The 27,737-nt window shown below is 71.8% G+C and overlaps 7 protein-coding genes across 7 annotated transcripts in view; 4 read left to right on the top strand and 3 right to left on the bottom strand.

Annotated features, from left to right (window-relative positions):
* Window positions 1-989, bottom strand: part of AURANDRAFT_61427 (hypothetical protein) — a gene marked incomplete at both ends in the record, with an annotated part of 3,544 nt that extends 2,555 nt beyond the window's left edge. Inside the window, one exon of the mRNA XM_009034939.1 lies at window positions 48-989. Within this exon, the coding sequence (XP_009033187.1) occupies window positions 48-989 (942 nt within the window). The remainder of the gene's footprint in view (window positions 1-47) is intronic.
* A 758-nt stretch (window positions 990-1,747) lies between these two features.
* On the top strand, window positions 1,748-1,999 carry AURANDRAFT_20539 (hypothetical protein; the record flags this gene model as incomplete). The annotated part of the gene is made up of 1 exon (XM_009035023.1): window positions 1,748-1,999. The coding sequence occupies one exon, from the start codon at window positions 1,748-1,750 to the stop codon at window positions 1,997-1,999; it is 252 nt and encodes an 83-aa protein (XP_009033271.1).
* A 4,753-nt stretch (window positions 2,000-6,752) lies between these two features.
* AURANDRAFT_20331 (hypothetical protein) lies at window positions 6,753-7,882 on the top strand (the record flags this gene model as incomplete). Its single annotated transcript, XM_009035024.1, has 3 exons — window positions 6,753-7,321; window position 7,366; window positions 7,517-7,882. The coding sequence occupies 3 exons, from the start codon at window positions 6,753-6,755 to the stop codon at window positions 7,880-7,882; spliced, it is 936 nt and encodes a 311-aa protein (XP_009033272.1).
* A 3,306-nt stretch (window positions 7,883-11,188) lies between these two features.
* AURANDRAFT_61425 (hypothetical protein) lies at window positions 11,189-12,987 on the bottom strand (the record flags this gene model as incomplete). Its single annotated transcript, XM_009034938.1, has 2 exons — window positions 11,189-11,791; window positions 11,956-12,987. The coding sequence occupies 2 exons, from the start codon at window positions 12,985-12,987 to the stop codon at window positions 11,189-11,191; spliced, it is 1,635 nt and encodes a 544-aa protein (XP_009033186.1).
* Window positions 12,988-13,555: 568 nt separating this feature from the next.
* AURANDRAFT_36205 (heat shock protein 70) lies at window positions 13,556-15,842 on the top strand (the record flags this gene model as incomplete). The annotated part of the gene is made up of 2 exons (XM_009035025.1): window positions 13,556-13,601; window positions 13,805-15,842. The coding sequence occupies one exon, from the start codon at window positions 13,814-13,816 to the stop codon at window positions 15,785-15,787; it is 1,974 nt and encodes a 657-aa protein (XP_009033273.1).
* A 2,911-nt stretch (window positions 15,843-18,753) lies between these two features.
* AURANDRAFT_61423 (hypothetical protein) lies at window positions 18,754-21,041 on the bottom strand (the record flags this gene model as incomplete). The annotated part of the gene is made up of 2 exons (XM_009034937.1): window positions 18,754-19,656; window positions 19,869-21,041. 2 exons carry the CDS (start codon window positions 21,039-21,041, stop codon window positions 18,754-18,756), a joined length of 2,076 nt encoding a protein of 691 aa, XP_009033185.1.
* A 354-nt stretch (window positions 21,042-21,395) lies between these two features.
* AURANDRAFT_61422 (hypothetical protein) overlaps window positions 21,396-27,737 on the top strand; it is a gene marked incomplete at both ends in the record, with an annotated part of 9,382 nt that continues 3,040 nt past the window's right edge. Inside the window, 6 exons of the mRNA XM_009035026.1 lie at window positions 21,396-22,159; window positions 22,366-23,069; window positions 23,255-24,806; window positions 25,454-26,027; window positions 26,707-27,071; window positions 27,124-27,700. Coding sequence (XP_009033274.1) covers window positions 21,396-22,159; window positions 22,366-23,069; window positions 23,255-24,806; window positions 25,454-26,027; window positions 26,707-27,071; window positions 27,124-27,700 — 4,536 coding nt within the window. The remainder of the gene's footprint in view (window positions 22,160-22,365; window positions 23,070-23,254; window positions 24,807-25,453; window positions 26,028-26,706; window positions 27,072-27,123; window positions 27,701-27,737) is intronic.

The raw sequence follows: 27,737 nt of genomic DNA, 5'->3' as shown, positions 1-27,737 counted from the left end.
AATTTTGGTCGGGACGTCCCGAACCGGCGGTCGAGTTCCACGCGGACGGTCACGGCGCCGCCCTTGGCCCGCGGCGCCGCGTTCGGCGCGGCGTTGCCGGCGGCGCCCGCGCCGTCGCGGGGCCGCGGCGCGTCGTCGCCGCGCCGCGCGCCGTAGCCCCGGCCCGGCGACCGGCCGCCGTCGTCGTCGCTGCCGTCGCGCCGCGCGCCGTAGCCGCGCCGGCCGCGGCCCTCGTCGTCGTCGTCGCCCTCGCCGCGGCGCGCGGGGCCGGCGTAGCCCCGCGCGCGGCCGGGGCTGCCCGCGCGGCGCGGCGCGTCGTCGCCGTAGCCGCCGCCGCCGCCGCCGTCGCCGTCGCCCGCGCGGTCGCCGTACGGGCGCCGCTTCGGGCTCGCGCGGTCGCGGTCGTCGCGGTCCCGGTCGCCGCCGCGGTCGTCGCGAGTCTCGCGGCCGCCGGCGCCGGCGCCGCCGCCGCGGACGACGGTGACGCGGTTCCCGCCGCCGCCGGGCCCGCGGCGCTCGCCGCCGCGGCCGGGGCTCTTGTCGCCGCCGCGGCCCGGCGGCGCGTCGGGCGACGGCTCGCGGTAGCCCGGCGGCCGCCGCGGGATGGGGTTGCCGCGCGCGTCGCGGTCCCGGTCGTCGCGGCCGCGGTCGCCCGCGCGGTCGCGGTCGCCCGCGCGGTCGCGCGCGCGCTGCCGGCTCTTGCCCTGGTACGACTTCCGCGCGGACGACGGCCGGCCCTTGGCGCTCTCCTTGAGGCGCGCGAAGTTCTCGCGGTAGCACTCGTCGGATGGGTGGTCCCACTGGGTCACGCCCGTCGTCGCGTTGACGTAGTAGGGCTTGCCGCGGGCCTCGTCCTCGAACTGCTCCCAGCCGGGCGGCATGGGCGCGCGCATCGACTCCTCGGCGAGCCAGAGGTACTCGTCGAGCTCGTCGTCCTTCATGCCAAGCACGTCCCGCGCGTAGGACCGCACGATCTCCTCGTCAGCCATGTTGCCGACGCCGCTGCGGGCAGCCCCAGACGAGAAGCCAAACGATGAGCTCCAACGAGGGCAAAGTGAAACACGGTCTGACAGGCCAAAGGTGCCCAGCAGGAGCAAACAAAGTAACGACCTCGATCTGAGATGGCTGCCTAACATCTCGACCTTCTGTGCTCCGAGAGGTCCTCTTCTCGTGGTCCGGAGCTGGGTCGAAGCCGCGGGCAGCCCCGCAACAGCGCCCTCCACAAATGGGCAGCTCCGCGAGCTCGTCGTCGGAGCCGACGGCCATGGAGGACGGCGCGAAGCTCGGCGGCGTCGAGGCGACGCGCGTGAGTACGCGCGCCGTCGACAAGGAGCGCATCCACGACCAGCGAAGGCGCGCGAGCCAGGTCGTCGACTCCATGCCGAAGAAGCAGCGGCGGTCGAGTACGATGGCGCTCGGCCCCCTCGAGGCGCTGCCGAAGACGCAGAGCCGCATGAGCCAGATCGGAAGCATCGACCGCGCGAAGCTCCAGGCCAAGGTCGAGACGGCGACGAAGCGGGCACCGGCGGGGTCCCTCGAGGGCCGGCTCGGCGACCTGGGCCTGGCCATGCACACGATGGACGGCGACGGCAACTGCCAGTTCCGGTCGTTCGCGTTCAATTTGTTCGGCACGCAGGAGGAGCACGCCGTCGTGCGCGAGGCCGCCGTGGCCCACATGCGAAACCACTCCGACTACTTCGGCATGTTCTTCGATGGGGACCACGAGCTCAAGAGGTACCTCAAGGGCATGGCGCGGCCGTGCACGTGGGGCGACGAGCTCACGCTGCGCGCGGTCGTCGACGCCTACGGCTGCGTGGCGCACGTCGTCACGTCCGAGCCGGCGAACTGGTACCTCAAGTACGAGCCCGAGTCGGGCGACGACCGGCCGACGCCGCCCGTGCCCCGGGGCGTCAAGAAGCCGCCGCGCGCGGGCAAGGAGGTCTTCCTCTCCTACATCTCGCCGATCCACTACAACGCCATCGTCGCCGGCGCGCGCTAATTAGTCAGTTAAAGTGCCAGTAGTCGGCCCCCTCGATCGCGCCGAGCCGGCCCGCGACGGCGCGGACTTTGGCGAGGAAGGCCGGGTCCCGCGGCGCGACGCAGACGACGAACGGCGGCGCGATGGCGTCGACGGGCAGCACGGCGACGCTCGCGCCCGTGGCGCCGTTGTGGTACGTGCCGAGCTTCGCCGCGTCGACGTCGTGGAGCGCCGCGACGCGGCCGCCGTAGCCGCGCCGGGCGAGCTCGTTGAAGAACGCGCGGCCGTCCCTCCCGGCGCCCCAGACGCGGACGCGTTTGTCGGCCCAGGCGCCGTCGAGGACGCTTCGAGCGAAGAAGTCGACGCGCTGGCGCACGAGCTCCGCGCGGGACGTCGTGAACGACAGCGAGCCGGAGACGTGGCGGTAGACGACGAGGTCCTCGTCGACGCGTCGCAGCGACCCGCCGCGCGTGACGTGCCTCAGGAAGAAGCGGAGGTCGTCGCACGTGTCGCCGTCGTAGCGGCCCGCGGCCTCCCAGAGCTCCTTGCAGAAGAACCAGGTCGGCTGCAGCAGCGTGACCTCGCGGAAGCACTCGAGCTTTAACCGGTCCTGGGGCAGCTCGTTCGCCCATGTCGCGTACCGGGCCGTCGCGTCCGCCGGCTCGCGCGCGAACCGCGACCCGAAGAGCGTCCGCCGCCGGTCCGCCGCGCCCCGCGCGGCGGCGACGAGGGCCGCGACGCGCCGCGGCCGCGCGACGTCGTCCGCGTCGGCGCAGCAGATCCAGTCGTGGGACGCCGCGGCGACGCCGGCGTTCCGCGCGGCCGCCGCGCCGCCGTTCGACGCGAGGCGCAGCACGCGCAGCGGCCGCGCGGCCGCGGCGAACTTCGCGGCGAGGCCGTCGACGATCGCCAGCGTCTCGTCCGTGGAGCCGTCGTCGACGACGATCGTTTCCAGCGGCGTCCGCGTGTCCTGCGCGATGATGGACTCGAGGGCCTCGGCGATGTAGTTCGCCGCGTTGTAGGCCGGCATGACCACCGAGACGCCGGCCATTATTGTGTCGGCTTCTTCCGTGAATTGCATTGTGGCTTGGCCGCTAGGCTGGCAGCTCTCCTCGAGACATGCTCCGCGACTGCAACATGGCCCCGCATATGATGATGAAGGTAGCCTAGACCTCAATCACCAAGAGAATCAGACCGTGAAGGGAGCCCGATTTCGGACGGCTGCTCCGTCGCGCGGTCCGCGGGCGCGCCTGCGTCGGTCAAGCTGCCCCTCGGCGACGGGTCGCGCGCGACACCATGCCCTGCGAGGAGGGCTGCCTCATCTGCGACCCCGTGTTCCGGCACAGGGTGTTCACCCTGGCCAAGGCCGGGGCGGTCTGCACGCTGTCCGTCGTCGCGTCCGTGTGCCTCACCTTGACGAACAACGCGCTCATGCGCGGCGGCGCGGTCCACCCGACGGGCCTCGTCCTGGCCCACGCCCTCGCGTCGCTCCTGTCCAAGTGGCGCGTCACGGCGGGCGGCCTCCGCCCGAGCGCCGTCGCGACCGTCACCGCGGCGGGCTGGGCCCTGCTCGCGCTGCTGTCGCTCGGCGGCTACGTGCAGGTCGCGCTCTGGAACCTCGGCATCGCGCGCGGCGCGTCCATGGCCGACTTCCAGCTCTTCAAGCTGACGTCGCCGCTCTGGAGCGCCGCCGTCGCGTCCGCGTTCCTCGACGCGAGGCTGAGCGGCGTGGGATGGCTCGCGTGCGCCGCGTCGGGCGCGGGCCTCGCGCTCGGCGCGGGCGTCGGGCCCGGCGCGGACTTTGGGAAGGCCGTCGAGAACCGCTTCTTCCTGGCCGCCGCGGCGCTCCAGCCCATGACGCCCATGCTCATGAACAGCGTGAACAAGGACCAGGGCCTCCACCTGCGCCACGGCGCGTGGCTCTGGGCGAACGTGATCGAGGTCGCCATCGCGGCCGCGCTCCTCGACGCGCCCCGCGCGGCCGTTGCGAGGCTCGACCGGCGGGCCGCCGCGCTCCTCCTCGCCCTCAGCAGCGCCCTCGCCGTCGTGCTGCGCTGGACGACGGCCAAGGTCTCCACCTTCGACGGCGGGCCCGTGCTCTACGCGATCCTCAGCCCCGTCAAGGCCGTCCTCGCGCTCCTCGTCGCCGCGGCCCTCGTGCCGCGGGACCGGAGCACCCTCGACGCGCCCAAGGTCGCGGGGCTCGTCGTCTGCGCGGCCAGCGCGACGGCCTTCGTCGTCAAGGGCAAGAAGATGAAGGCCGACGCGGCCCCCGGCAAGAAGGCGCAGTAGGCGCCGTGTTGCACGACCACGTTAAAAAAAAAGGCTCAGTCCTCGACGAGGTAGCCGTCCTCGTCGATCTTGCGGCCGTCGGGGAGCGTCGTGTAGGACGCCTTCGGGTCCGCGGTCTTCGGGTCGAGCTCCTCGACCTCGAGGTCCGCGTCGTCGAAGTCGCGGTAGTGGATCTCGGGGTTGTCCTCCGCGGGGTCCGGGTCCACGGGCAGGAGCACGTCCTCGTCGAAGTCGGGCGGCACGGCGACGTCCCACCACGTCTTCGGGTAGTCCGCGTCGGCCTCGTCCAGGATGCGGTCCACGGCGATCGCGAGGGCCTCGACGTCGCCCGAGGGGTGCTCGTGGAGCCGGATGACGACCGCGCGCTCGAGGTGGCGCCACCAGGCGTCGTCGCGCGGCGCGTCGTAGATCCAGGCCTCCGCGAGTTTCCAGAATTTCTTTTTCACGTTTTCCCACTCCGGGCCGTCGTGGTCGACGCCCGGCGGGCTCTGGAAGACGCGCGTCGACACGGGCGCGAGCCGCGTGCACCGCTCGAGCTTCTCGTTCCGCGCGTCGTCGTCGCCGTCGGACCGCGCGAGGTGGCTCAGGCTCGGGTCGACGACGCGGAAGACGCCCCTGTGGCTCGCGCCGACGCGCTCGTTCTGGCGCAGCGTGCCGCTGACGAGGCGCGCGCGCGCGAGGGCGCCGCACCGCTTGAGCGCGTGGAGCGTCGCCCATAGGCTCCGCGACGGCCGCTGGAAGATGTCCGCGGCGAAGCGCGCGCCGCTCGCGTCCTTGACGCGGTGCAGGTGGCCCAGGAACACGTAGAAGGCGCACCGCGGGTCCTCGAGGATTTGCGCGTCGCCGCGCGCGGCGTCGAGAAGCGCCGCGCCAACGTCCGGGTAGGCCCAGTCCGCGTCGGCCTCCTGGCCCGCGTCGCCGCCGCGGACGCAGCAGACCGCGTGCTTGCCGCCGGCGGCCTCGAGGCAGGCGACGACGACGCAGCAGACGTTGACGTTGACGCCGACGGCGCCGATCGGCGTCGCGTCGACGAGGGCTTTGGCCGTGTCGCAGAGGGGGAAGGTCTGGAGCAGGTTCAGCGGCGGCTGCGCGTTGAGCGAGCTCGGCAGCACGGGCGTGACCTCCCTGAGCTCGCGCGCGAGCTCCGCCGTCTCGCGGCGGACCTGCGCCGCGGAGACGTACGTGGGATACGGCGCGTCGACCCACGGCGCGCGCTTCTTCGGCTTCTTCTCCTTCGCGTCGTCCTTGCCGAAGGCGTTCGCCATGTCCAGGGGCTTCTGCTTGGCGGCCTCGTCGAACCACTTGGGGTCGAACTTGCGCGACCCGCGGAAGTAGGCGAACAAGAGCTCGCGGTAGCGCCGCGCCGTGAGGCCGACCTTGCCGAGCGCCTTCGCGAGCGCGTCGCCGCCGTCGCCGCGGATCGCGAGCTTGCTCAGGCCCGCGGCGTTGGCCTCGAGCCACTTGGCGTGCTTCGGCGACGCGCCGGCGAGCGTCGCGAGCTTGGCGGCCTCCGCGGGCTCGTAGGCCGGCGCGGACTCGAGCGCGGGAGGCGCGCCCTTCTTCCGCTTCTTCCGGTCCTCCTCGCGGCTCAGCTCGCGGTCGTACTCCTCCTGGGTCGGCAGGGGCGGCGGCTCCGTCGGCAACGCGTGGCGCGCCTGGAGCTTGGCGTAGAGCGACCGCGCGTCCTCGTCCTCGAGCATGTAGCCCATCTGCTCGGGGTCGAAGAGCGCGTGCGCGTCGCGGTCGATCGCCTCGACGAACGCGCGCGCGCCCTCGCTCTGGCACAGCACGCGCAGCTCGTCGTCGTTGTGGATCGTCGTCATGATCTTGTCCATGACGGCGTCGGAGCTCCGCACGACGGCCGCGGTCCGCGGCTCCGCGACGACGCCCCGGTTCCGCATCCGCTTCGCGTCGTCGGCCGCGAGCTTCGGCAGCCTCGCCTTGAGGTGCTCGAGCCCCGCCCAGGCGACGTCGCCGGGCACGCAGCAGGCCAGGCCCGCCGTGACGTCGCTCGCGGCGCGGCGGAAGCTCCCGAGCCGCGCGCGCGCGAGCGCGCGGCGCAGGAACGCCTCGGCGTCGTCCTCGTCCACGCACGCGTCGAGCACCTTGGACGCCTCGAGCTCGGCGCGCCGGAACTCGCCGGCGTAGAGCGCGGCCATGGCGCAGTTCAACCGCAGCTCGCGCCGCAGCTCCGACACGTTGGCGTTCTCGCGCGCCTGCGTGCCCTCGTCGAGCAAGGACCGGGCCATGTCGAAGGCGTTGACGGCGTCGTCGAACTTGCCGCCGGCGAAGGCGCCCTGGGCGTGCTCGCTCGACATGTCCACGCGCCGCATGAGCTCCTCGCCCGTGAGGTTGGCCATCTTGGTGGCGGCGGCGCTCGAGGCCGTGGAGGCGAGGCTGGCTGTGGTAAAACTTGGCGATTGAAGTTTTTTACAGCTCCTCGTCCTCCAAGTCCGTCGCCTGCGCGCCCAGCGCGACCATCATGGACCGCGTCTTCGCCTGGGCCCAGGGCGCGACGGACGTGCAGGACTGCGTCTGCCACGACTGCCCCAGCGACGGTCCCGCGGGCGCCTACCGCATCAAGATCGTGCCGACGCTGAGCGACAACTACTCCTACCTCGTCGTCAACGCGAGCACGCAGGAGGCCGTCGTCGTCGACGCCGCCGACGGCATGGTCGTGCGGACCGTCGCCGCGCGGCTCGGCGTGACGCTCGTCGCCGTGCTGACGACGCACTACCACGCGGACCACTGCGGCGGCAACGCGGACCTCGCGGCGCAGACGCCGTCCCTGGAGATCATCGCCGGCGCGGGCGACGCGGACCGCACGCCCTGCGTGACGAGGCGCGTCGGCGACGGCGAGGCGTTCGTCTGCGCCGGCCTCGCGTTCACGGCCGTCGAGACGCCGGGCCACACGCGCGGCAGCGTGTGCTTCCTGCTCGACGCGCGCGACGGCCAGGCGCCGGCGGTCTTCACGGGCGACACGCTCTTCATCGGCGGCTGCGGCCGCTTCTTCGAGGCGCCGCCGGAGACGATGCGCGATAGCCTCGCGAAGTTCAGGGCAGGAAAAGAGTGATTCAACGTCGCTTCAACGTGAGTGTTTCGCGCGCGCGTGTTCCGGAAAAAGCATCCACGCGTCGAGAGCGCTCCCAGAGATGATCGCTCGTCCAAAAATTAGCCGAAACGAGTGGAAAACGATCGAGATATGAGCCTCCAAAGTTGGGAATTTCGCACTCTTTTTCTGCCCAGGCGAAGCTGGCGCGCCTCGACCCGGCGACGCGCGTCTTTCCGGGGCACGAGTACACCGCGGGGAACATGAAGTTCTGCTGCGCGCTCGAGCCCGACAGCGCCGACGCGCGACAGGCGTGCGAGGAGACGGCGGCGCAGCGCGAGAAGGAGCTGCCGACGGCGTCGACGATGGCGCGCGAGCTGCGGCTGAACCCGTTCATGCGGTCCGACGACGCGGCGGTCCAGCGCGCGGCGGGCTGCGAGGGCGACGCGGTCAAGACGCTCGCGACGATCCGCCGGAGGAAGGACACGTTCACGACCGTCGGCAAGGTCATCACCCTCTTTCTGGACACCAAGGCCGCGCTGGGCGGCGGGTCGGGGCCGTAACGCGTTAGGGCGGACTCGCGGGCCAGGGCGCGCGGCAGGAGGGCTGCGCGCACGCCTCCGAGGAACCAAAAAGGGCATCGAAGAGCCGGCGTGTCTCCGGGAACCAGGCCGCCTCCGGGCGCGCGGGCACGACCTTGAGCACCGAGCGCCCCCGCAACGGAATGCAGTACATGCAGCCGTCGCCGCCGAGCACGCCGCCTTCGAAGAGGTCGACGGGCTGCGCGGCCTGGCCGCAGTCCAAAAGGGACACGTCGGGCGCGGAGCCGTCGGCCTTCGGGAGCACGCGCAGCACGCCCCTCGACCGCTGGGGGATCGCGTAGACCGCGCCGTCCTCCAGAGCGAAGCCGTTCTGCCACTTGTTCACCGACATGGACACGTTGCATCCCGAACCGTTCGACGCGGCTTTCGGCGCGCCGTGGGGCAGCGGGTACTCCGCGAGCGGGAAGACGAAGGACGGGCCGACGAGGGACACGTCGTCGCCGGCGACGCGCAGCACGCGCTCGGCGTCGCAGGGGAAGCAGTAGAGCGCGTCGTCGACGGACGACAGCGCGCCGCCGAGATACTTGTATTTCCCGTCCTGGGGCGCGCGGTGGCGGCCGGACGCGAGCGGCCCGGGGAGCAGCGCGACGGCGTCCGTCGCGACGTCGATCTTCAAGACCGTGTCGGCGTTATTCGGGAACCCGTAGACCGCGGTCCCGTCGCGGTTCGCGGCGCCGCCGTGCCACTTCCAGAGGCCCTCGGGGAGTCGTGTCTCGAGAAGCGTCGTCGCGCCCCGTCGCGTGTCGATCTTCAGCACCGACGACGCCATGTGGGGGATGCAATAAATACACCCGTTGGCGCCCATGACGCCGCCGTACCACTTCTGCTTGCCCGGCATGGCCTCGCCGACGTAGGAGATCTCCGAGGTCTTGGGGTCGACGACGAGGACGCGGTCCGCGTTCGCGGGGACGGCGAAGATGCGGCCGTCGCGGCCGACGTCGCCGCCGTGCCAGGCGAAGGAGCCCGGGGCGCAGGGCAGCGTCGCGACGGTCTGCGTCGCCGGGTCGATGCGCAGCACGGACCCCGCGCAGCACGGCAGCGCGAAGACCAAACCCGCCGGGTGCGCCGCGGAGCAGAGCTCCGGCGCGACGGCGACGCCGCGCAGCCACTTGAACTTGCCCTTGAATTCCGGACCGATCAGGTCGCAGGCGCCCGTGGCCACGGTGATGCGCAGCACTCTTTTGGCGTGGCCGGGCACGCCGTAGATGTATTTGCCGCAGGGCGACGCGACGCCGCCGAGCCACTTGTCGTTGCCATCGAACTTGCCGGCGAGCGTCTCGACGCGCGCGGCTGGCATTGCTGCGGAGCGCTTATGGGTTACCACATGCCCGGCTCGCCGACGGCAACACGCCAGATGATGCCGACGTTGCCGTCGGAAAATTAGGCCACCTGGTCGTCCTCGCCGGCGTCGATGATCGGGTTGCGCTCCTCGCTCGCGCCCGGCGGCCGGCTTCGGTCCGTCGCCCGCGCGTCGCGGACCACGACCGCGAGGCCGGCGAGGACGAACACCCCGAAGAGGTCCGAGGCCCGGGCCCGGGCCAGCGCCGGCGACCGGACGCCCGCGCCGAGGAGGGCGTAGACGAGGGCCGTCGCCGCGACGGGCTGGAGGACGTAGTAGGCCGAGACGAGCGACGCCGGGAGCCGCGCGGCCGCGCGGAGCTGGAGCACGTAGGGCAGCGCCGTCGCGAGCACCGCGACGTAGGCGACGCCCAGCAGCGCCCGGGGCGACGGCCGCGCGGCGAGCGGCGGGTCCGCGTCCGGGGCCGCCGCCGCGGCGGCCGCGAGCGCCGCGAGGAAGAAGCCCGTGTTGAACGCGAAGTTCACCGCGGCGGCCGCGAGCGGCGCGTGGCGGCGCAGCAGCGGCTGCACGGCGACGATGTAGCAGGGCGTGCCCAGCGAGCAGTTGACGAGCAGGCAGGCGTCGCCGACGTAGGCGCGGCCGCCCGCGCCGCCCGCCTTGCCCAGGATCATCGCCGCGCATCCGCCGAACGCGAGCGCGACGCCGAGCGCGCGCGGCCACGTCAGCCGCTCCCGGCCGAGCGCCGCCGTGATGCCCAGCGTCCAGAGGGGCTGCGACGGCTGCCAGAGGCTCGCGCGGATGCTGCCGGCGTAGCGCACGCCCAGGATGTAGAAGAACTCGCCGACGAAGAGGCAGAACGACGCGGCCGCGAACCGCGGCAGGTCCGCGCGCGGCACGCGCGGCGTCTCGCCGCGCCAGGCGAGCGCGGCGCCGAGCGCGGCGCACGTCAGCGCCGCGCGCGCCGCGCCGAAGGCGAAGGGATTGACGGCGTCGGCGCCGCGCAGCGTGAAGGCGGCGACGACGGAGGCCACGCCGAACAGGAGATTCACCGTCATCTGGGCGAGGTTCGCGGCCAGGAAGCTCGGTTCCACGACGTGCGCCGGCGACGCGCCGCCGTCGACCTCCAGAGCGGACGTCATCGTCTAGCTATAGGCTCCACTTACGTCGATCAGATCTCACAGAGCGCTTGGTTGAGGTCGTTGTTGCCATCACTTTGCCGCCCAGCGCAAACGATGGGCAGCCCCCTCCCGCGACACAGCCCGCTCCTCTTCGTCGTGCTCCTCCGCGCCGCGGCCGCCGGGACGTCGGCGGATGGCCGCGCCTTCCTCGCGTCCCACGCCGAGGAGCCCGGCGTGCACACGACGGCGAGCGGGCTGCAGTACGCCGTCGTCGCGTCCGCCGCCGAGGACGCGCCGAGCCCCGGCCCCGAGGACCCCTGCCTCTGCCGCTACGTCGGCACGCTCATCGACGGCACGCAGTTCGACGCGGGTGCGTGGGGTGGCATTCGTCACGTTGAAGATTCGTCACGTCGAGGATTCGTAGGCACGTACACGTTCCGGCCGGTCGACGTCATCGCGGGCTGGACCGAGGCGCTGCTCCTCATGCGCGAGGGCGACGCCTGGGACCTCGCGATCCCGAGCGAGCTCGGCTACGGCGACGCCGGCAACGGCCGCGGCCGCGGCGCGATCCCCGGCGGCGCCGTCCTGCTCTTCCGCCTGGAGCTCGTCGACGTCGACCCCGAGCCCGCGAGCCTCTGGGGCGCCGTCGCCGGCTTCAAGGCGCAGGTCACGTGGACGGGCGTCCTCGGCGCCTGCGTCGTCCTCGCGTTCGGGGCCCTCGTCGCCGTCGCGCTCAAGTTCTTCCGCACGCGCGTGCCCGGCCGACGGCGGCGCGGCGAGTACGCCGCCGTCGAGCTGGCGGAGGCCGCGTGAGGTTGTGGTTGCGCCCCCACCGCCTATTAATTCGCTTTACGTCTTCGGCTTCCAGTAGAAGCCGTAGGACTTGATCCACCAGTCGGCGACGTTCCCGCCGCGCTGCGGGCACGCGTCGCGGAGCTTGTTGAGGCGCGCGACGGCCTCGGGTGTCTCGAGGACGCCGCAGACGTGCTCGACGTCGTCGAAGCGCGTCTCGCCGCAGAGGCGGTTCCGGTCGAGCTCCGCGCGGATCGCCGGCTGGCCCGCGAGGCCCGCGGACTCGAGGCGGTCGCAGAAGACGCGGTGCGCGCGCTCGTAGACGACGTTGTCGAGGTAGTAGGCGTCGAAGGCGTAGCGGCACGCGTCGCCGTCGGCGCGCAGCACCTTGGACGGCGAGCACTGCGCCTTTAAAGAAGCCGACGCGCGCGACTGCGCGAAGTCGTCGTCCACGAGGCCCGTGAGCTTGAACTCGTGGGCCGCCAGGAGGACGGACGCGTTGTAGGCCTCCAGCAGGCCGAAGAACGAGTGCTTCGCCAGCGTGTCCGCCGCGCGGTCCGCGTGCGTCTGCGCGAGGTACCGCGACGCGTTGTGGTAGCCGTGGCAGCCCGTGACCATGTCGCACGTCTGGCCCCGGCCGAGCTTGCGGCAGTTGCGGACCTAGAGAGGGCATGAAGGTCGGCCCGGGGTCCCGGCGCGCGGCGCCGGCGCGCGCCTGGGGGCACGACTCCGAGTCGCCGAACATCTTCGTGAGGATGTTCGAGTACTCGTCGAGACCTGGCGGGAGCGAGTCAGCTTCAAATTCCCCCGGGAAAACACGGGACCGCGCCGAGGAACTCCTTGAAGGTCCACTTCTTCTTCGCGATGGGCGCAGGGTAGAGCGACTTGTCGTTGGGGTGGATCCAGAGGCCCGGCCGGAGCTTGTAGGCGTCGTAGTTCGGACTGTGGCCCCGGTAGAAGAAGGCGGACACGGCGCGGACGAAGGGCTGGCGGAGCATGGTCATGGAGTTGGCGCCGACGCCCTTGCCCGGCTCGTGGCAGCACGCGTGGCGCTTTTCGCCCTTCTCGAGCGCCTCCGCGTTCGACGCGCAGTGGCGCGCCTGCTTGTTCTGCTCGCCGGGCCGCGGGAAGCGGTTGTCGCCGCGGCCGTAGGTCATGTTCGCCGGCGGCGCGACGGCCTCGGCGATCTCCCGGAGCCGGAAGAGGTCACTGCCGGGCGATTGGTCGTCCCCGCCCTTCACGATCTTCTTCTCGACGAGGCGCCGTTTCAGCTCGTCCCAGGCGACGCCCGTCTTCGCGAAGAACTCGACGCGCTTCTCCATGGGCCACGTGCGGTACGCGCGCGCGCGCATCGCGAGCTGCGAGCTCCGGCCGTCGCCGGCCGTCGTCGCGAGGCCGCCCGTGTAGACCTTCTCCGGCCGCCGCTTGTTCACGGGCTCGAAGGGGATGTCCGCGTGGTAGACGAGGCCGTACTTGGCGATTTCGGTGGGCGTCGGCGCGGGCCGCAGCGCGTAGCGCAGGAACGACGACACGGTCGAGAGGTACCACTCGCGGCCGCAGCAGGGCACGAGGGGCAGGCGCCCCATGTTCGACGTGTGCTTGCCGATGCCCTGGACGAAGGGGCACGTCGACGCCGTCGAGTGGCAGGAGCCCTCGGCGACGCAGACGTCGCGGACGCAGCACGGGTTGCTGTCCGCGAGCTCCGGGTTCTTCGCGCAGGCCGCGCGCTTGGCTAAAGAAGCGAAGGCCGTGCCGCCGGCCTTGGGCACGTGGGTCCAGTGCACGATGAAGACGTTGTTGTGGCACGCGTCCTGGCCCGCCGCGCGCATCTCCGCGGCCTTGCGGAGCATCTCCATGTCCTCCTCCTTGCGCGAGCGCACGGCGCGCTTCGTCGCCTCCTTGCGCTTCGTCGCGAGCTCCGTGGCGACCGCGGGCGGCGATAAAGCTTTCTTGGGCGGCGGCGCCGCCAGCGGCGCGCGCGGCGGCGGCGGCGCCTCGCGCGCGAGCTCCTTGGCGAGGGCCTGGAGCTCCGACGCGGCGACGGCGGCGGTCGTGGACACGTCGAAGGTCGCGCCGGGGGGCACGACGTGCTTCTTCTCGAGCGGGGCTGCGGCGGCGGGATGGGCTGCGCCGGCGGGTGGTGGAACAGGCTCGTTGAGAGAAACACGAGCGCTGCGAGTCCGAGCAGGAGCGGCACGGGTCGGCAGCCCTTCGCGACCTTTCCATCTCGCCTCGCCGCGCTGCGCCGGGTCGTGGGCAGCCGGCGCCGCATCGCCGCGGCTATGACGATTTATTTTTGCGTCGGTGTGGGGTAAATGTAAGGCGAGATGCAGACATCAGCGTCGGTTTGGTGCAGCTTCGATCGAAGTCGAAATCTCCTCAGCGGTTCCCCCGGCGTCCGTTCTCCGTCCACGCAGCGGGTTCGCCGAAGCCACTCGCCATCCCGCGCAAATTTGTAACCACATAGCGAGTGCGTGTCGCCCCCCTCCGGGCCCGCGCGCGCCCACGCCGCGCCCCGGCCCTCCCCTCACCCTCCCGGGGCCGCGCCGCCCCAAAAAAACGGGCGCCGCGGCCCTCCCGCGCCGCCGCCCGACGCCGGCAGCTGCCACGTCGACATCCCCTTCCACGCCCGCGCCCCCGCCGGCTCCCCGGCTCACCCCCCGCCCCCCGCAGGCTAGAACCATGTCCACCGTCACCGGAGAGTCCGTCGGCATCGACCTCGGCACGACCTACTCGTGCGTCGGCGTCTGGCAGAACGACCGCGTCGAGATCATCGCCAACGACCAGGGCAACCGCACGACGCCGTCCTACGTGGCCTTCAACGAGACGGAGCGCCTCATCGGCGACGCCGCCAAGAACCAGGTCGCCATGAACGCCTTCAACACGGTCTTCGACGCGAAGCGCCTCATCGGCCGCAAGTTCACGGACGCGGCGGTCCAGTCCGACATGAAGCACTGGCCCTTCAAGGTCACGGGCGGCGTCGGCGGCAAGCCCCAGATCCACGTCACCTACCGCAACGAGGAGAAGACCTTCGCCGCCGAGGAGATCTCGTCCATGGTCCTCATCAAGATGAAGGAGATCGCGGACGCGTACCTCGGCAAGGAGGTCAAGAACGCGGTCGTCACCGTGCCGGCCTACTTCAACGACTCCCAGCGCCAGGCGACCAAGGACGCGGGCTCCATCGCGGGCCTCAACGTCCTCCGCATCATCAACGAGCCCACGGCCGCGGCCATCGCCTACGGCCTCGACAAGAAGGGCGACGAGCGCAACGTGCTCATCTTCGACCTCGGCGGCGGCACCTTCGACGTGTCCCTCCTCACCATCGAGGAGGGCATCTTCGAGGTCAAGGCGACGGCCGGCGACACGCACCTCGGCGGCGAGGACTTCGACAACCGCATGGTCGACTACTTCCTCACCGAGTTCAAGCGCAAGTTCAAGAAGGACCTGAAGACGAACCAGCGCGCCCTCCGCCGCCTCCGCACGGCCTGCGAGCGCGCCAAGCGCACGCTCTCCTCCTCGACCCAGGCCCACCTCGAGATCGACTCGCTCTTCGAGGGCATCGACTTCAACTCGACGATCACCCGCGCGCGCTTCGAGGACCTCAACATGGACTACTTCCGCAAGTGCATGGACCCCGTCGAGAAGGTCATGCGCGACGCCAAGCTCTCCAAGAGCCAGGTCAACGAGGTCGTCCTCGTCGGCGGCTCGACGCGCATCCCGAAGATCCAGAGCCTCCTCTCCGACTTCTTCAACGGCAAGGAGCCCTGCAAGTCCATCAACCCCGACGAGGCCGTCGCCTACGGCGCCACGGTCCAGGCCGCCATCCTCTCCGGCGCCGACTCGTCGGAGAAGCTCAGCGACCTCCTCCTCCTCGACGTCACGCCGCTGTCGCTCGGCCTCGAGACGGCCGGCGGCGTCATGACCGCGCTCATCAAGCGCAACACGACGGTGCCCGCGAAGAAGTCGCAGACCTTCTCGACCTACGCCGACAACCAGCCCGGCGTGCTCATCCAGGTCTTCGAGGGCGAGCGCTCCATGACCAAGGACAACAACCTCCTCGGCAAGTTCAACCTCGACGGCATCCCGCCCATGCCCCGCGGCCAGCCCCAGATCGAGGTCACCTTCGACATCGACGCCAACGGCATCCTCAACGTCTCCGCCGTCGAGAAGTCCACGGGCAAGGAGCAGAAGATCACCATCAAGAACGACAAGGGCCGCCTCTCGCAGGACGAGATCGACCGCATGGTCGACGAGGCCGAGCGCTACAAGGCCGAGGACGAGGCCAACAAGGTCCGCGTCGAGGCCAAGAACTCGCTCGAGAACTACTGCTACTCCATGAAGAACACCATGTCCGACGAGAAGCTCGCGGCCAAGCTCTCCGACGACGACAAGTCGACGGTCAACGCGAAGATCACCGAGACGACGTCGTGGCTCGACGCCAACCAGATGGCCGAGAAGGAGGAGTACGAGGCCAAGCAGAAGGAGCTCGAGGCCATCGTCAACCCCATCCTCCAGAACCTCGGCGGCGGCGCGGGCGCCGGCGGCATGCCCGGCGGCATGCCCGGCGGCATGCCCGACTTCGGCGGCGGCGCGCCGGGCGGCGCCCCGGAGCCCGAGGCGGCCGACGAGGGGCCCAAGATCGAGGAGATCGATTAAGCGGGCGCTCGCGCGCGCGCGCGCGCTTCTAAGGAACCTTCCCTGTCACAGTGATCCATACGCGGAGACTACGCGGCCGCTACGCCTAAGGGGCGCGGCCGTGCCCGGGGGTCGGGCGCGCATGCTGCATGGAAATGCCCAAACAGGGTCCAATGGGTCTGCCCGACGACGTCCTGGCACGTCCAATGAGCATGCTCGGCATCCGCACGCTCGTCGCCGCGCGCGTCGTGTGCTCGCGCTGGCTCGCCTGCGTCGAGAGCCCGGCGGTGCGCGCGCTCTCGGCGGATACGGCGGAGCCGCTGCTCGTGCTGACCGGTGGCTGCGTCACGAACGGCGAGGAGCCGTCGAACCGCGTCAGCTTCCGGTTCGGCATCGAAGGTTCGTGGTTCGACGGCCCGCCGATGCCGGAGCCGCGGTACCGGCACGGCGCCGTCGTCGTCGGCCGCAAGATCTACGTCGTCGGCGGCCTCACCGATATGTTCACCAAGGCGACGCGCACGCTCATCTACGACGTGTGGACGGCGACCTGGCGCGAGGCGCCGGGGCTTCGCCGGTCCCGCCAGTCCTCCGTCGTCGCCGCGCTGCCCGACGGCCGCGTGCTCGTCGCCGGCGGCATCGATTGCGACGGCTACGACGAGCTCAGGTCGTGCGAGATCTTCGACCCGGCGACGGAGGTCTGGTCGGAGGCGGCACCGTTGGCCCACCCGCGATGGTGGGCGCAGGGAGCCGTGCTCGACGGCCGCGCGCACGTCGTCGGCGGAAAGGCGAACGGCAGCGAGAGCCGCACCGTGGAGCGATACGACGCGGCGGCGGACCGCTGGGACCTGCTCCCGCCATGCCCCTTCACCGTCAACAAGGGCTGCGCGGCCGTCGCCGGTGGCCACCTCTGCGTCTTCGCGAAGGACGGCTGCTCCGTCTACGTTCCGAGTCCAGAAGACCCCCCGACGCTGAGACGCGTCGAGAAGAACGAGGTCAAGGGACTGTGGATCGATGACGATTGGAGCGACGGCCTGGGCGTCTCCATGCCCGTCGAGGTGCGCGGGCTCCGGGGCCGGATCATCGGGAGCCACGGCGCGGTCTCGCAAGGCGACGAGGGCCACGTCGGGCCGCTGGACATTCTCATCACCGACGACGATTCCGATTGTCGCATGTGGATGCGACAATGGTGGTTGGATCTACCCCGGCCCAATCTCGAGCTCGAGCACACTACTTGTGTCTCCGTCGGCGACGATATCTTGCTAGTCGGAGGGAAAAACCAGTACTGCGGGGACCAGAGCAGATACGATGCGATGGACACGTGTTTGCGTGCAGAATTGGGCACCGGCTTGAACCACGTGTATGACGAAATGCGTGACTTGAATCTCGCACAGTTCGAGGCTTCAAAGTTCGACCACGTCTTCTCGCTCGAGCGGCTCTGGACGAGCGACGGCGTGCGCTTGAGTGTCCGGAGGTGTTATGAGCGCGTCGGCGCGCGAGTCTGTGCGCAGTCCGAAGACGCCGCCATCACGGTCGTGCGCCTGTAAATGTAAGCAATGTGGATTCGAGTAAACGCGTGTTGCAGGTTACTTTCTAGCTATGCCACCTCGACGAGGACGTCGTCGACCGCGAGCTTCCGCTTCTTCGGCGGCGGCGGAGCGCCGTCCGCGTAGCCGTACCAGACGACGCCGACGACGCGCTCCTTGCCCGCCTCGATGCCGCAGATGCTCTCGAACTCGGGCGTGCGCTGGATGTCGCCGCTCGTCCACTTGGTGCCGACGCCGTCCGCGGCGAAGGCGAGCTGCAGGTTCTGGACCGCGCAGCACGTCGCCGCGTAGTCCTCGAGCGTCAGCAGCTCGTCGCCGGGCGTGATCTTCGACGTCACGACGAGCCAGTTGTCGATGGACGCCCAGCGCGCGGCCTTCTTTTTCGCCTTCTCCGGGTCGGCGATCGACGCGGCGTTGAGCGTCGCGACGGCCTCGATGGACTCCCGGCCGAGGCGGCGGAAGAGCCACGGCTCCGTGAGCTTGTGGTTGGGCGCCTGGATCGCCGCCTCGAGCGCTCGTCGCATGATCTCGTCGGAGACCGGCTTCGACTGGTCGAAGTTGTTGATCGTCCGGCGGCTGCGCAGCGCCTGGTGCACGGCGCGGCCCGCCGCTCGCGCGCGGCCCGAGGGACGTCGAGCGACTGTGTGTCGAGCGGGCGCCGACAGCGCCGCTGCCGTCGCGGCGAGTAGAGCGAGTAGTTTCATTGCTTGACAGCGTCGCACGCTGCGCTGCTCTCCGGCACTGCACGCATACGATGCGCGGGGCTCAGGTCGTTGATGAAGTCCACGTTGAAGCTTCAGCAAAAACAATGGGTCGAGCTTGGAGGACATTCAGAATCAATCACCGCAGCCCGAGTCATCCGATGGATTCCAACTCGACCGCCTACGCCTACGACGACGACGCCGCCATGCTGCAACTGGCGTGGCGCGCGACGGCGGAGTGCGAGATGCGCGCGCGCCAGATGGGGCTGCGCCACATCCTCAAGGACTTTGCCGGCGACGCCGCCGACGACGAGCTCCGCGGCGAGATGGAGGCCGCGCTCTGGACCACCATCTGCAAGATGCCCGCCATCCTCCTCCTCGACCCGTCCGCCGTGGCCTGGGAGGTCTTCGTCGACACGTGGAGCGGCGACTACCTCGAGCGCAGCTTCGCGATCAGCAAGCGCCGCGCCGACGGGTCGCCGCTGTTCCGCGACCTCGAGGAGCGCCAGATCGTCGAGCAGGAGCGCCGCGCCGCGGTCCGCGCGCGCCTCGAGACGGCGACCAAGGGCAAGGAGCTCAAGGCCTGCTGCGTCGAGTTCGGCCTCCCGGCCAGTGGCGCCAAATCCGTGCTCGCCGCGCGGCTCCAGGCCTTCGCCGACGGCTCGCCGCCGAAGAAGCGCGGCCGCCCCCTCGCCAGCGCCAACGGCGCGCCCGCGAGCAAGCGCCGCCGCTCCTAGACCCCTTAACACGTCAGCTCCACGGCCCAGCGCGCCCCCTTCGCGACGCGGTCCGCGCGCCAGCCGCCGTCGAGGACCGCGAGCCGCCCCGGCGCCGCGGCGACGACGCCGTCGGCGCAGACGACGCCGCCGCCGTCGGCGGCGTTCAGGAACAGCACGGCGCCCGCGCCGCGGACCTCGGCCCAGTACGCTCGGGTCGGCTCGAGCTCGTAAACGTCGCCGCGCCGCGGTGCCGCGACGACGCGGCTCAGCGCCGCGGACGCCACCCGCAGCCCCGTGCGCCTCGCGAGGAAGGCCACGACGCCGTCGTCGAGGTCCAGCGCCGCCTCGCCACCGCGGCGGTCGACGGCCCGCATCGCCGCGACGCCCGCGCGGATGAGCCGCGCGCAGTCCATCGGTCCCGCGACGCCGTCCCGCACGCGCGCGGCCCCCAGCGGCGGCGGCGGCGGCGGCGGCGGCACGACGACCTCCGCCACGGTTTCGTCGTCGTCGAGCAACGCGTAGGGCGTCGCGCCGGCGACGGTCACGGGCGGCGCGCTGGCCGTTTCCGCGCCGTCGGCGCCGACCCTCCCGTACTCGCCGTGGGCCCACTGCGCGAGCCCCTCGCGCCGTCGGATCTGGGCCCAGACCTCGCGGCGCACCTCTTTCCCCTGCAGGCCGTCGATGCCCCGCCGGTCCGTCCGCGGGGGGTTGGCGCACGTGACCGCGTCGACGACGGCGCACCGCCCCCTCCGCGGCGCGCGCCCCCCGCCGACGACGGCGAGGAACCACCAGTCCGCGCCGTAGCCCTTGAGCTGCGGGTCGAAGCGCGATAGGAAGGCGTCGAGCGCGCCGCCGGCGAAGAGCGGGCACGTCATCTCGACGAAATTCGTGAGCCGCAGGAACGAGCCCCGTTGCGCTGCGGTCACCTGGGCAGCAAAAGAGAGATTCAACGTCGCTTCAACGTGAGTGTTCCGCGCGCGCGCGTTCCGAGAAAAGCGTCCACGCTTCGAGACCGTTCCAAGAGATGATCGCTCGTCCAAGAATTAGCCGAAACGAGTGGAAAATGGCCGAGATATGAGCCTTTGAAGTTGGGAATTTCGCACCCTTTTGCTGCCCTGGCGGTCACCGCGTGGCTCACCTTGCCCGACGGCTCGAAGGCCGGCTGGACCACGGCGAGCTCGAAGGCCTCCCGGATGGCGAAGAGCTCGTTGATGCGCGGCGCGTCGACGACGACGTCGTCGTCGAGGACGAGGACCGCGTCGTAGCCGCGGTGCGCGCCGCACGCCTTCAGGTTCTCGAACTTGCCGCCGCGCCGCCGATGGAACGCGTCGACGCGGGGCCGCCAGGGCGGGTCGCCGCGGCGGCGGCCGTGGTAGGTGACGGCGACGTCGAAGCGCCTTGGGCCGTTCGCGAGCCAGAGCGGCACGGCCGCGCCGTCGCCCGCGGACGAGTAGACCAGCCAGTTTCGTTTCTCCGCGTCCGTCGAGAAGCGCGGCGCGAAGGGCGGGAGCACGTCGAGCGACGGCGTCTCGCCGTCGGACGCGTCGTCGTCCGCGTCCGACGCGTCGTCGGACTCGCCGCGACCGCCCCCCGCGGCGACGGCGTTGGAGCCCCGCGAGAGCTGGCGGACCGCGTCGGCGACGAAGGCCTCGACGTACGTCGCTCGCTCGGCGGCGACGGCCGCCGGCGGCACGAAGGCGAGGAGCGCGCCGCCGCCGTCGGCGTCGAACGCGTCGCGCGCCGCGGCGCGGACGCGGCGCCGGAAGTCGTCGACGGGCACGCGTTCCAGCGCGAGGCGCATGGCCTCCGCGCGGCGCTGGGCCTTCAAGACCTCGTCCTTGGAGAAGCCCGGCGGCAGGATCTGGATGTCGCTATTCTCCGCCGTCGAATGCGGCGCCGACATGAGCGGCGTCCGCGAGACGTAGCAGGCCGCGGACGCGTAGGCCTTGGCCAGCGCCGTGTCGAGCTGGCAGGCCAGCGGGAAGAGCATCTCCAGCATGCGCGCCGCGCCGCGCGGGCGGAACGCGATGCCCTGCGTGCCCGCGACGCGCCTCGGCCGCGCGAACGGCGCGCCCGGGTCGCCGCCGTCCGCGAAGGCGCGGTCGCCGGCGTAGTAGCCGATCTGGAGCATGTCCCACGTCGCGTCCGCCGCGTCGACGGCGGCGACGACTGTTGCGAGCTTCCGCTGGAAGTCGTCGACGAACTCCGCGTCGTCCTCGGCGACGACGAAGAGTCCGTCCCCCTCGGCCGCGGCGACGCGCGCGAGCTCGCGGCGGAAGGTCAGCGCGAGGCCGGCGGCGCCGCGCGTCATGGCGATGCCGTTGACGAGCGTCGGCGGCGCCGCGGCCATGGCGAGGGCCTCCTCCGTGATATACGCGCGCGGCACGCTGCCCAGGTCCAGCGCCGCGCCGTCGACGGCGTCGAAGCGCACGCACTGGTCCTCGGCGAAGCCCGCGGCCGCCGCGCGACGCCGGAAGGCCGCGTCGCGCTCCGGCCGCCGGGCGAGGTTCGCGTAGAGCAGCGTGGAGTCGACGTACAAGGGCCCCATGCCATCGATGGGCAGCGTCTGGTGCAATCCGAAACCTTGCCGCTTTGGGGCGGCCCCTCGCTTTGAAACTCGAGGCAGCCCGTCGCGCATTGGCTTCGAGCGGCGGCGGCGCCGGCCATGGGGGAGCCGTCGATCTTGGACGCGGCCCTCGAGTCGCCCGCGCGCGCGGAGGTGACGAGCGAGCGGAACCTGGCGCTCCCGGCGCTGACCATCAGCGCGCGGGAGCTCGACGCGCTCAGGTCGCTGCGGGCGTCGAGCGAGGGCGCCGCCGTGCCCGTCGAGTGGGTCGTCGACGTCGCGGACAACAACCTGAACTGGTTCATCGCGACGGCCTACAGCTTCGACGACGCCGCGTCGACGGTGCGCGTCGCCATCCCGGACCGCGAGGAGCCCGACTGGGAGGGCGACCTGCCGCTCGACCACCGGACGATCCACCTCATCGAGTGCTGCGACGACGCGTCCGCCGCGCTCTACAAGCACGTCGTCGCGGCGGCGACCGTGCCCGTCGCCTGGCGCGTCGAGTGGGCGCTCGACGGCGACGACGACCGGCCCGCGGCCGGTGCCGCGGGTACGGCGAGGTACTACGGCCGCCTGTCCAACGTCGTCTACGTCGGCGACGGCGACGAGGCGCTCCAGGAGGTCGGCGTCGACGAGAACCTGAAGCTCGTGGAGGTGCTGGGCGACGACGGCGGCCACGGCGACTTCGAGCAGCTCGTCGTCGAGGGCATCGTGCGGTGGGAGGGCCCCGGCGACGACGGCCGCGAGGACCCGGCGCTCGCCGTGGCCAAGAAGCCGCGGAAGGCGCTCGAGGAGTCGCTCGAGGGCCTCGAGCGCCTCGCGGGCGACATGAGCCGCTGCATGGAGGACGCGCTCCGCATGCGGTGCACGTCCGAGGCAGGGCAGCAAAAGGGTGATTCAACGTCGCTTCAACGTGAGTGTTCCGCGCGCGCGCGTTCCAAAAAAAGCATCCACGCTTCGAGACCGTTCCGAGAGATGATCGCTCGTCCAAAAATCAGCCAAAACGAGTGGAAACCGGCCGAGATATGAGCCTTTGAAGTTGGGAATTTCGCACCCTTTTGCTGCCCAGGTCCGAGGTCGAGCACGCCGAGGTCGCGCGGCGGCTCCGGAAGCACGTCATCCTGGGCGACCTCGACGCCCTCGCCGCCGTCCAGGAGGACGCGGACCGCGACGCGCGGTCCGAGCTCGCGGCGCGGCGCCAGGACGCCCAGGACGCGACGCTCGGCTTCGTGTCCCGCTGCGAGGCGCGGTTCTGGCGCCAGGCGTCGACGGGCCTCTTCTTCCGGCGGCGCTACCACGTCGGCGACGACGTCGAGGTCGTGCTCTGCCGCGGCCTCGAGTCGCAGCGGGGCAAGATCGCCAAGGCCCACGACAACGAGACCTACGACGTGGATTTAGAAGGAGAGCGGCCCGAGGTCGGCGTGCAGATCCCGCCCGAGTATTTAAGGGCCACGGCGAAGAACCGGGCGAAGATGCAGGGCAACCTGTTCGGCGACGACAAGAAGGCCGGCGACGAGTCGGCGAAGGCGCGGCGCCGCGAGTTGGAAGGGGCCGTCGCGGACATGCTCCGCGAGCGCGACGCGCTCCGGAGCCGGCTCGACGCGCTCGCGCGCGAGCGGGACCACGTCGAGGACGGCCTGCGGGCCCGGCCGCCGCCGCGGACGCCGAGCTCCGCGGCCAAGGACGAATCCCGCCGCGAGACGGCGGCCGCGCCGCAGCAAGCGCGCGTCTGGCGGCAGCTGCCGCGGCGCGGACCTGTGTGCAAATCAACCAGTGAGCTGGGACGTCGGGGCCAAACTTCAGAATTCTCTAGCTCGGTCAAATCGAAGTCGATTCGGCTGATTTTTGGACGAATCGATTGCTCTCAGCGAGTTCTCGAAGCACGGCGGAAGTGCTCGTGTCAAAACATTCGCATACGCGCACATTGAAGTCGGGTTGAAGATTTGATTTGCACACAGGCGCGGACGCGGCGCCGCCCGACGCGGCGGTGCTCGACGCCGCGCTCCCGCTCCTCGACGGCGCCGGCGACGACGTCCAGCGCCTCAACGGCTTCGACGTCGTCGCCGTCGCCTTCCAGGGCGCGGCCCTCGAGTCGTGGGCCGACGCGGACGCGGCCGTCCGCGCGCGGATCCCCGGCGACGGCGCCGAGCGCTGGGCGTCCGTCGTCGCCCGGACGTCGGCGGCGGCGCCCCCGGCCGTCGTCGTCGTCCTCGCGCGGCGCGACGCGCTGGCGGACGGCGACGGCGCGCTCGCGGCGGGCGGCGGCGGCCGGTCCGCGTCCGCGTTCGCGAAGCTGCGGTCGGGCGCGACGCTCGCCTTCGCGTCCGGCGCGGCCCTCGCCGACGCGTCGCGCGTCGCCGAGCCCGGCGAGGCCAACGCCGCCGCCGCCGCCATGCTCGCGGACGCGGGCGGCGGCGCGACGTCCGTCGACTGCTGCGGGGACGCGGACCACGCGTTCTTCCTCGGCGACCTCGGCTACGGCAGCGACCCCGTCGACGCGTCCGACGCCGCGAGCCGTCAAGCCGTCGCCGAGGCCGTCAAGACGGGCGACTGGGCGTCCCTCGTGGGCGGCGACGCCCTCAAGCGCGAGCGCGCGGCGAAGCGGTGCTTCGCGGGCTGGGAGACGGCGACGCCGCGGTTCCCGCCGACGGCCTTCCTCGAGGCCTTCGACGGCGAGGCCTACGGGTCGGGCGCCGGCGTCGCGCCGGCCTGGTGCGAGCGCGTGCTCTGGAAGTCGCTCCCGGGCCTCCGGGGGTCGCTCCGGCTCGAGCTCCACGACGCGCGGCGCGGCCCCCGCGGCGGCCGCGGCGCCGTCGTCGCGGCCTTCTCCGTGTCGGCGCCGGCGCGGCCGCCGGGCCCGCCGCGGGCGCCCCTCGCCGTGAGCTTCCCCGTGCTCCGGGCCACCGTGCTCCTCGAGCGCGCGGAGACGCTCGACGACGCGCGCGACGCCGCGGCCGCGCTCGGGCCCTGCTACCTCGAGATCTCCGGCGGCGCGGCGCGGCGCGCGGGCAACGGCGGCGGCCCGCGGAGCTGCACGTCGCCGCGCAACTTCGTCGAGGACGCGGAGTCGCTCGAGCCGCCGCCGGACCCGTCCGCGCGCGCGCTCTGGGACGACGACGACGCGCTGCTGGCCAAGCTCGAGGCGTCCGTGGACCCGGACGACGACGGCGACCACGTCCTCTTCAAGGTCCTGGGCCGCGACGACGGCGCGCTCGTCGGCGGCGCGCTCCTCGGCGGTCGGTCGCTCGCGAAGCGGCTCCTCCAGGCGGACCGCGACGCCGTCGACTTCGAGGAGCCCATCCTCCTCAACGGCGTCCTCAAGGGCTTCCTCCGCGGCTCCGCCAAGGTCGCCCGCGACGGCAACGACGGCGACGCCCAGACGCCGGACCGCGGCGCGGGCGCACCCGGCGCCGCCGCGCCCGCGCCGGAGACCGCGACGCCCAAGGGCAAGTCCTCCATGAAGTCCGTCGCCAAGGGCATCGGCAACATGCTCGGCATCCGCAAGAAGAAGTAGGCCGCGGCGGCCCCCGTCGGAGAGCAGGCGCCGTCTAAGCCGAATCGCAAGTCCGGCGGCCTTCCCGTGCTCACGGGCGTCGACGCCGATGGTGAAGACACAGCTGGGCAATCGAGAGCATGGATGCGGGTCGCGCCCGCGGCGCTGCGGCTTCAAACACGGTTGATCCGCAAGCCCGCGGCGCTGCGGCCTCACACTCGGTTGATCCGCTAGCGCTCTCGGCGCTCGCGCTGACCGAGTGGTTGCGGCAGCGTGAGAATGGTGTGAGCGACGAGACCTCGGGGATCTTGCGCGAGCTGCGAGTAGAAATTGACAAGGTCCTGGCGCCGCCAGCGCTCACCGAAGAGCCTGCCGAGACCCAGTCTCAAACAGGAGAATTGCTCGAGGCGCCGCCGGCGTCCGCGCGCAAGCGCCGGCGCTCGGCGTCGCCTCGCGGTGGCGACGCGCCGCGCCGCGGGCAGCTCGCGCTCGAGCGCCACGAGTATGGCGCCACGTACCCCGCGCCGGACGACCACGACGCCGGCGACCCCGTGGCCGTGTTCCGCCCGACGGAGACGGTGAACGCGAGCGGCGCGATCGAGACGTTCCTCAGCCAGGTCGTGACGGAGGCTTCGGACGGCGGCCGCCCGGTCTTCGATGTCAGGTGCTTCGACGGCGACGAGGGCCCGTGGGGCGAGCCCGCGGTCTTCGGCGGCGATGACGTGGCAACCTTCATGATGGGCGCGCCGCATCGCGGCACCGGCTACGTCGTCGGCTACATCGGCTCCCAGGACCTGGTCACGTCGATGGGCGCCTTTTACAAGGGCACGCCCGGCGGCCGCGTCGACGACGAGCCGCGGTGGCCGCCGCCGGGCCACATGGGCAAGAACCTCGCGAGGGATCTGCAATTCTTCTATTCCATCGGCGAAACGGATAGCCAGCGCGCCCGCGTCCCTTCTTCTTGGCGCCTCTCGACGCGTTTCGTGGCCGCAGGTCGGACGCACCGAGACGAGACGTGCTCCATCCTCGTCGTGCTCGAGGGGAAGAAGACCGTCTGCCTCTGGCGCACGTGCGCGCCGCGGGATCCGAGTTCGACGTCCGCGGAGCACGACCAGTCCGAGCAGACCGACGATCCGGATCTCAAACTCGACCTCGAGGCCGGCGACGCGGTCTACATCCCAAAGCGCGTCTGGCACCGGATCACCTCCGTGCCCAAGACCCTCGCCTTCAGCCTGAAGGTCGGGCAGCCGCGGCGGAGATATAGGTCGACGGGCTAACTTGGGTCGTTGGTGGCTCGAAGACGCCTGGGTCGTTGGTGCTGAGGTTTGGGACGCCTGCGGTAATTTTCGGCGACTAGTTGGAAGCGTTGATCGATTGCAAAACTCAGTCGATCAGCATGCGCGCGTCGCTGGACGACGCCCCGCCCGACGAGCGCCGCCGCGCCCTGGTGCGTCAGACCATGCTCACGCTCTTCGCCGAGGACGCCAAGGAGCGGGCGGCCTGTGCGACGATGCTCGAGGCCCACTGCGACGCCGTCGGCAATCACTATCCCGACTACGTCCTCAAAGATCGCGCGCCGCCGGTGTCATCGCGTCGCACGGACGCGCGACGTCGCCGCCGAGAGAGTGTGGATCGTCCGGGGAGCGCCGTGCGTCGCTCCGCCTCGTCCGCGCGACCGCGCGGCCGTCGAACGATCGCGTCGCACGCAGTCGAAACGCGGACGGACACGCTCAACGCCGCCCTCCCTTTGCTCGAAATGGTCATCCAGCACGCGCCGGGTATCAACCGGCTGCCCGTGGCCGTCAGCGATCCCGTGCCCCGCGACGGCGGCCGCTTCGGCGCGCGTTCGAACTCGCTCGCGGTTCCGCGGAACCGCGCCGGCCCCGCGCGCCCGCGACGCCCCCTGAACGCCCGCAGGTCCCCTTTGCGCCGATCTGGCGCGCCTTCGCGGCGTTCACGCAGAGCGACGTCGGCAAGTTCGCCCACTTCGTCGAGCGCGCGGACCCGTACGACGTCCGCTTCACGCTGCCCGTCGTCATGTGCGCGTACGTCTTCGACAGCGGCTTCATCGACGCCTTCCGGCTCGACTTCGACCGCGAGGCCTTCACGGCGACCTTCGGCCGCGCCGTCACGTGCGAGGCCGTCGGCTTCTTCCGGCACCACTCGCCGCACTTCGCGGACGGGGCCGCCGAGCTCTGCCTCCTCATCGCGCACCTCATGGTCGACGGCTCCGTCGAGAAGCTCAAGTTCCTCATGATGGGCGCCCACGGCGGCTGCGGCATGTGCGCGCGCCTCGCCATGGAGCACCTCGAGCGCGAGGACCCCGCGCGCGAGGTCCCGCGCCCTCTTTTTTGAAACGTTTCCCGCCGGAACCGCGCGCGGCCCCGCAGGCCACGCGGCGACGATCGCGAAACTGTCGGGCCTCGCGGCGCCGCGGCCCGGCGCCGGCTCGCCGACGTCCGTCGACGCCTTCGACGACGCGTCGACGGACGACGGCTGGCCCGGAGACGCGGCGGACGCGGAGACGTTCGCGGGCGCCGACGGCGCGCCGCTCTTCGCCGTCGTCAACGTCGCCGCCGTCGACGCCGAGCGCGCCGCCGCCGCCCGCAAGCAGCAGCGCAACGCGGCGCGCGCGGCGAAGCGCAAGCAGGCGCGGCGCCGCCGCGCGACCGTCGAGGCGTCCGCGCGCGAGGACCTCGACGCGCGACTCCGCGCGGCCGAGGGCGCCGCCGCCGCCGCCGCCGCGGCCCTCGCCGCCGGCGCCCTCGCGGCCGCGGCGGCGTCCGCCGCGCGCGAGGCCGCGGCGGCGTCCGCCGCGGCCGTCGCGGCCGCGGCCGCCGAGGCCGCGCGGCCCGCGCCGCCGCCCCCGGCGCCGAAGCCCCCGGCGCCCCGGCCCGCGCCGACGACGCCCGTGCCCGCGGCGCCCCGGGCCGCGCCGCCGCCCCGGC

This window comes from Aureococcus anophagefferens, assembly GCF_000186865.1.
Source record: "Aureococcus anophagefferens unplaced genomic scaffold AURANscaffold_2, whole genome shotgun sequence".
Classification (NCBI taxonomy): Eukaryota; class Pelagophyceae; order Pelagomonadales; family Pelagomonadaceae; genus Aureococcus; species Aureococcus anophagefferens.
Note: the sequence above shows the minus strand (reverse complement) of the source record. Positions and strands in the feature narration are given on the sequence as shown.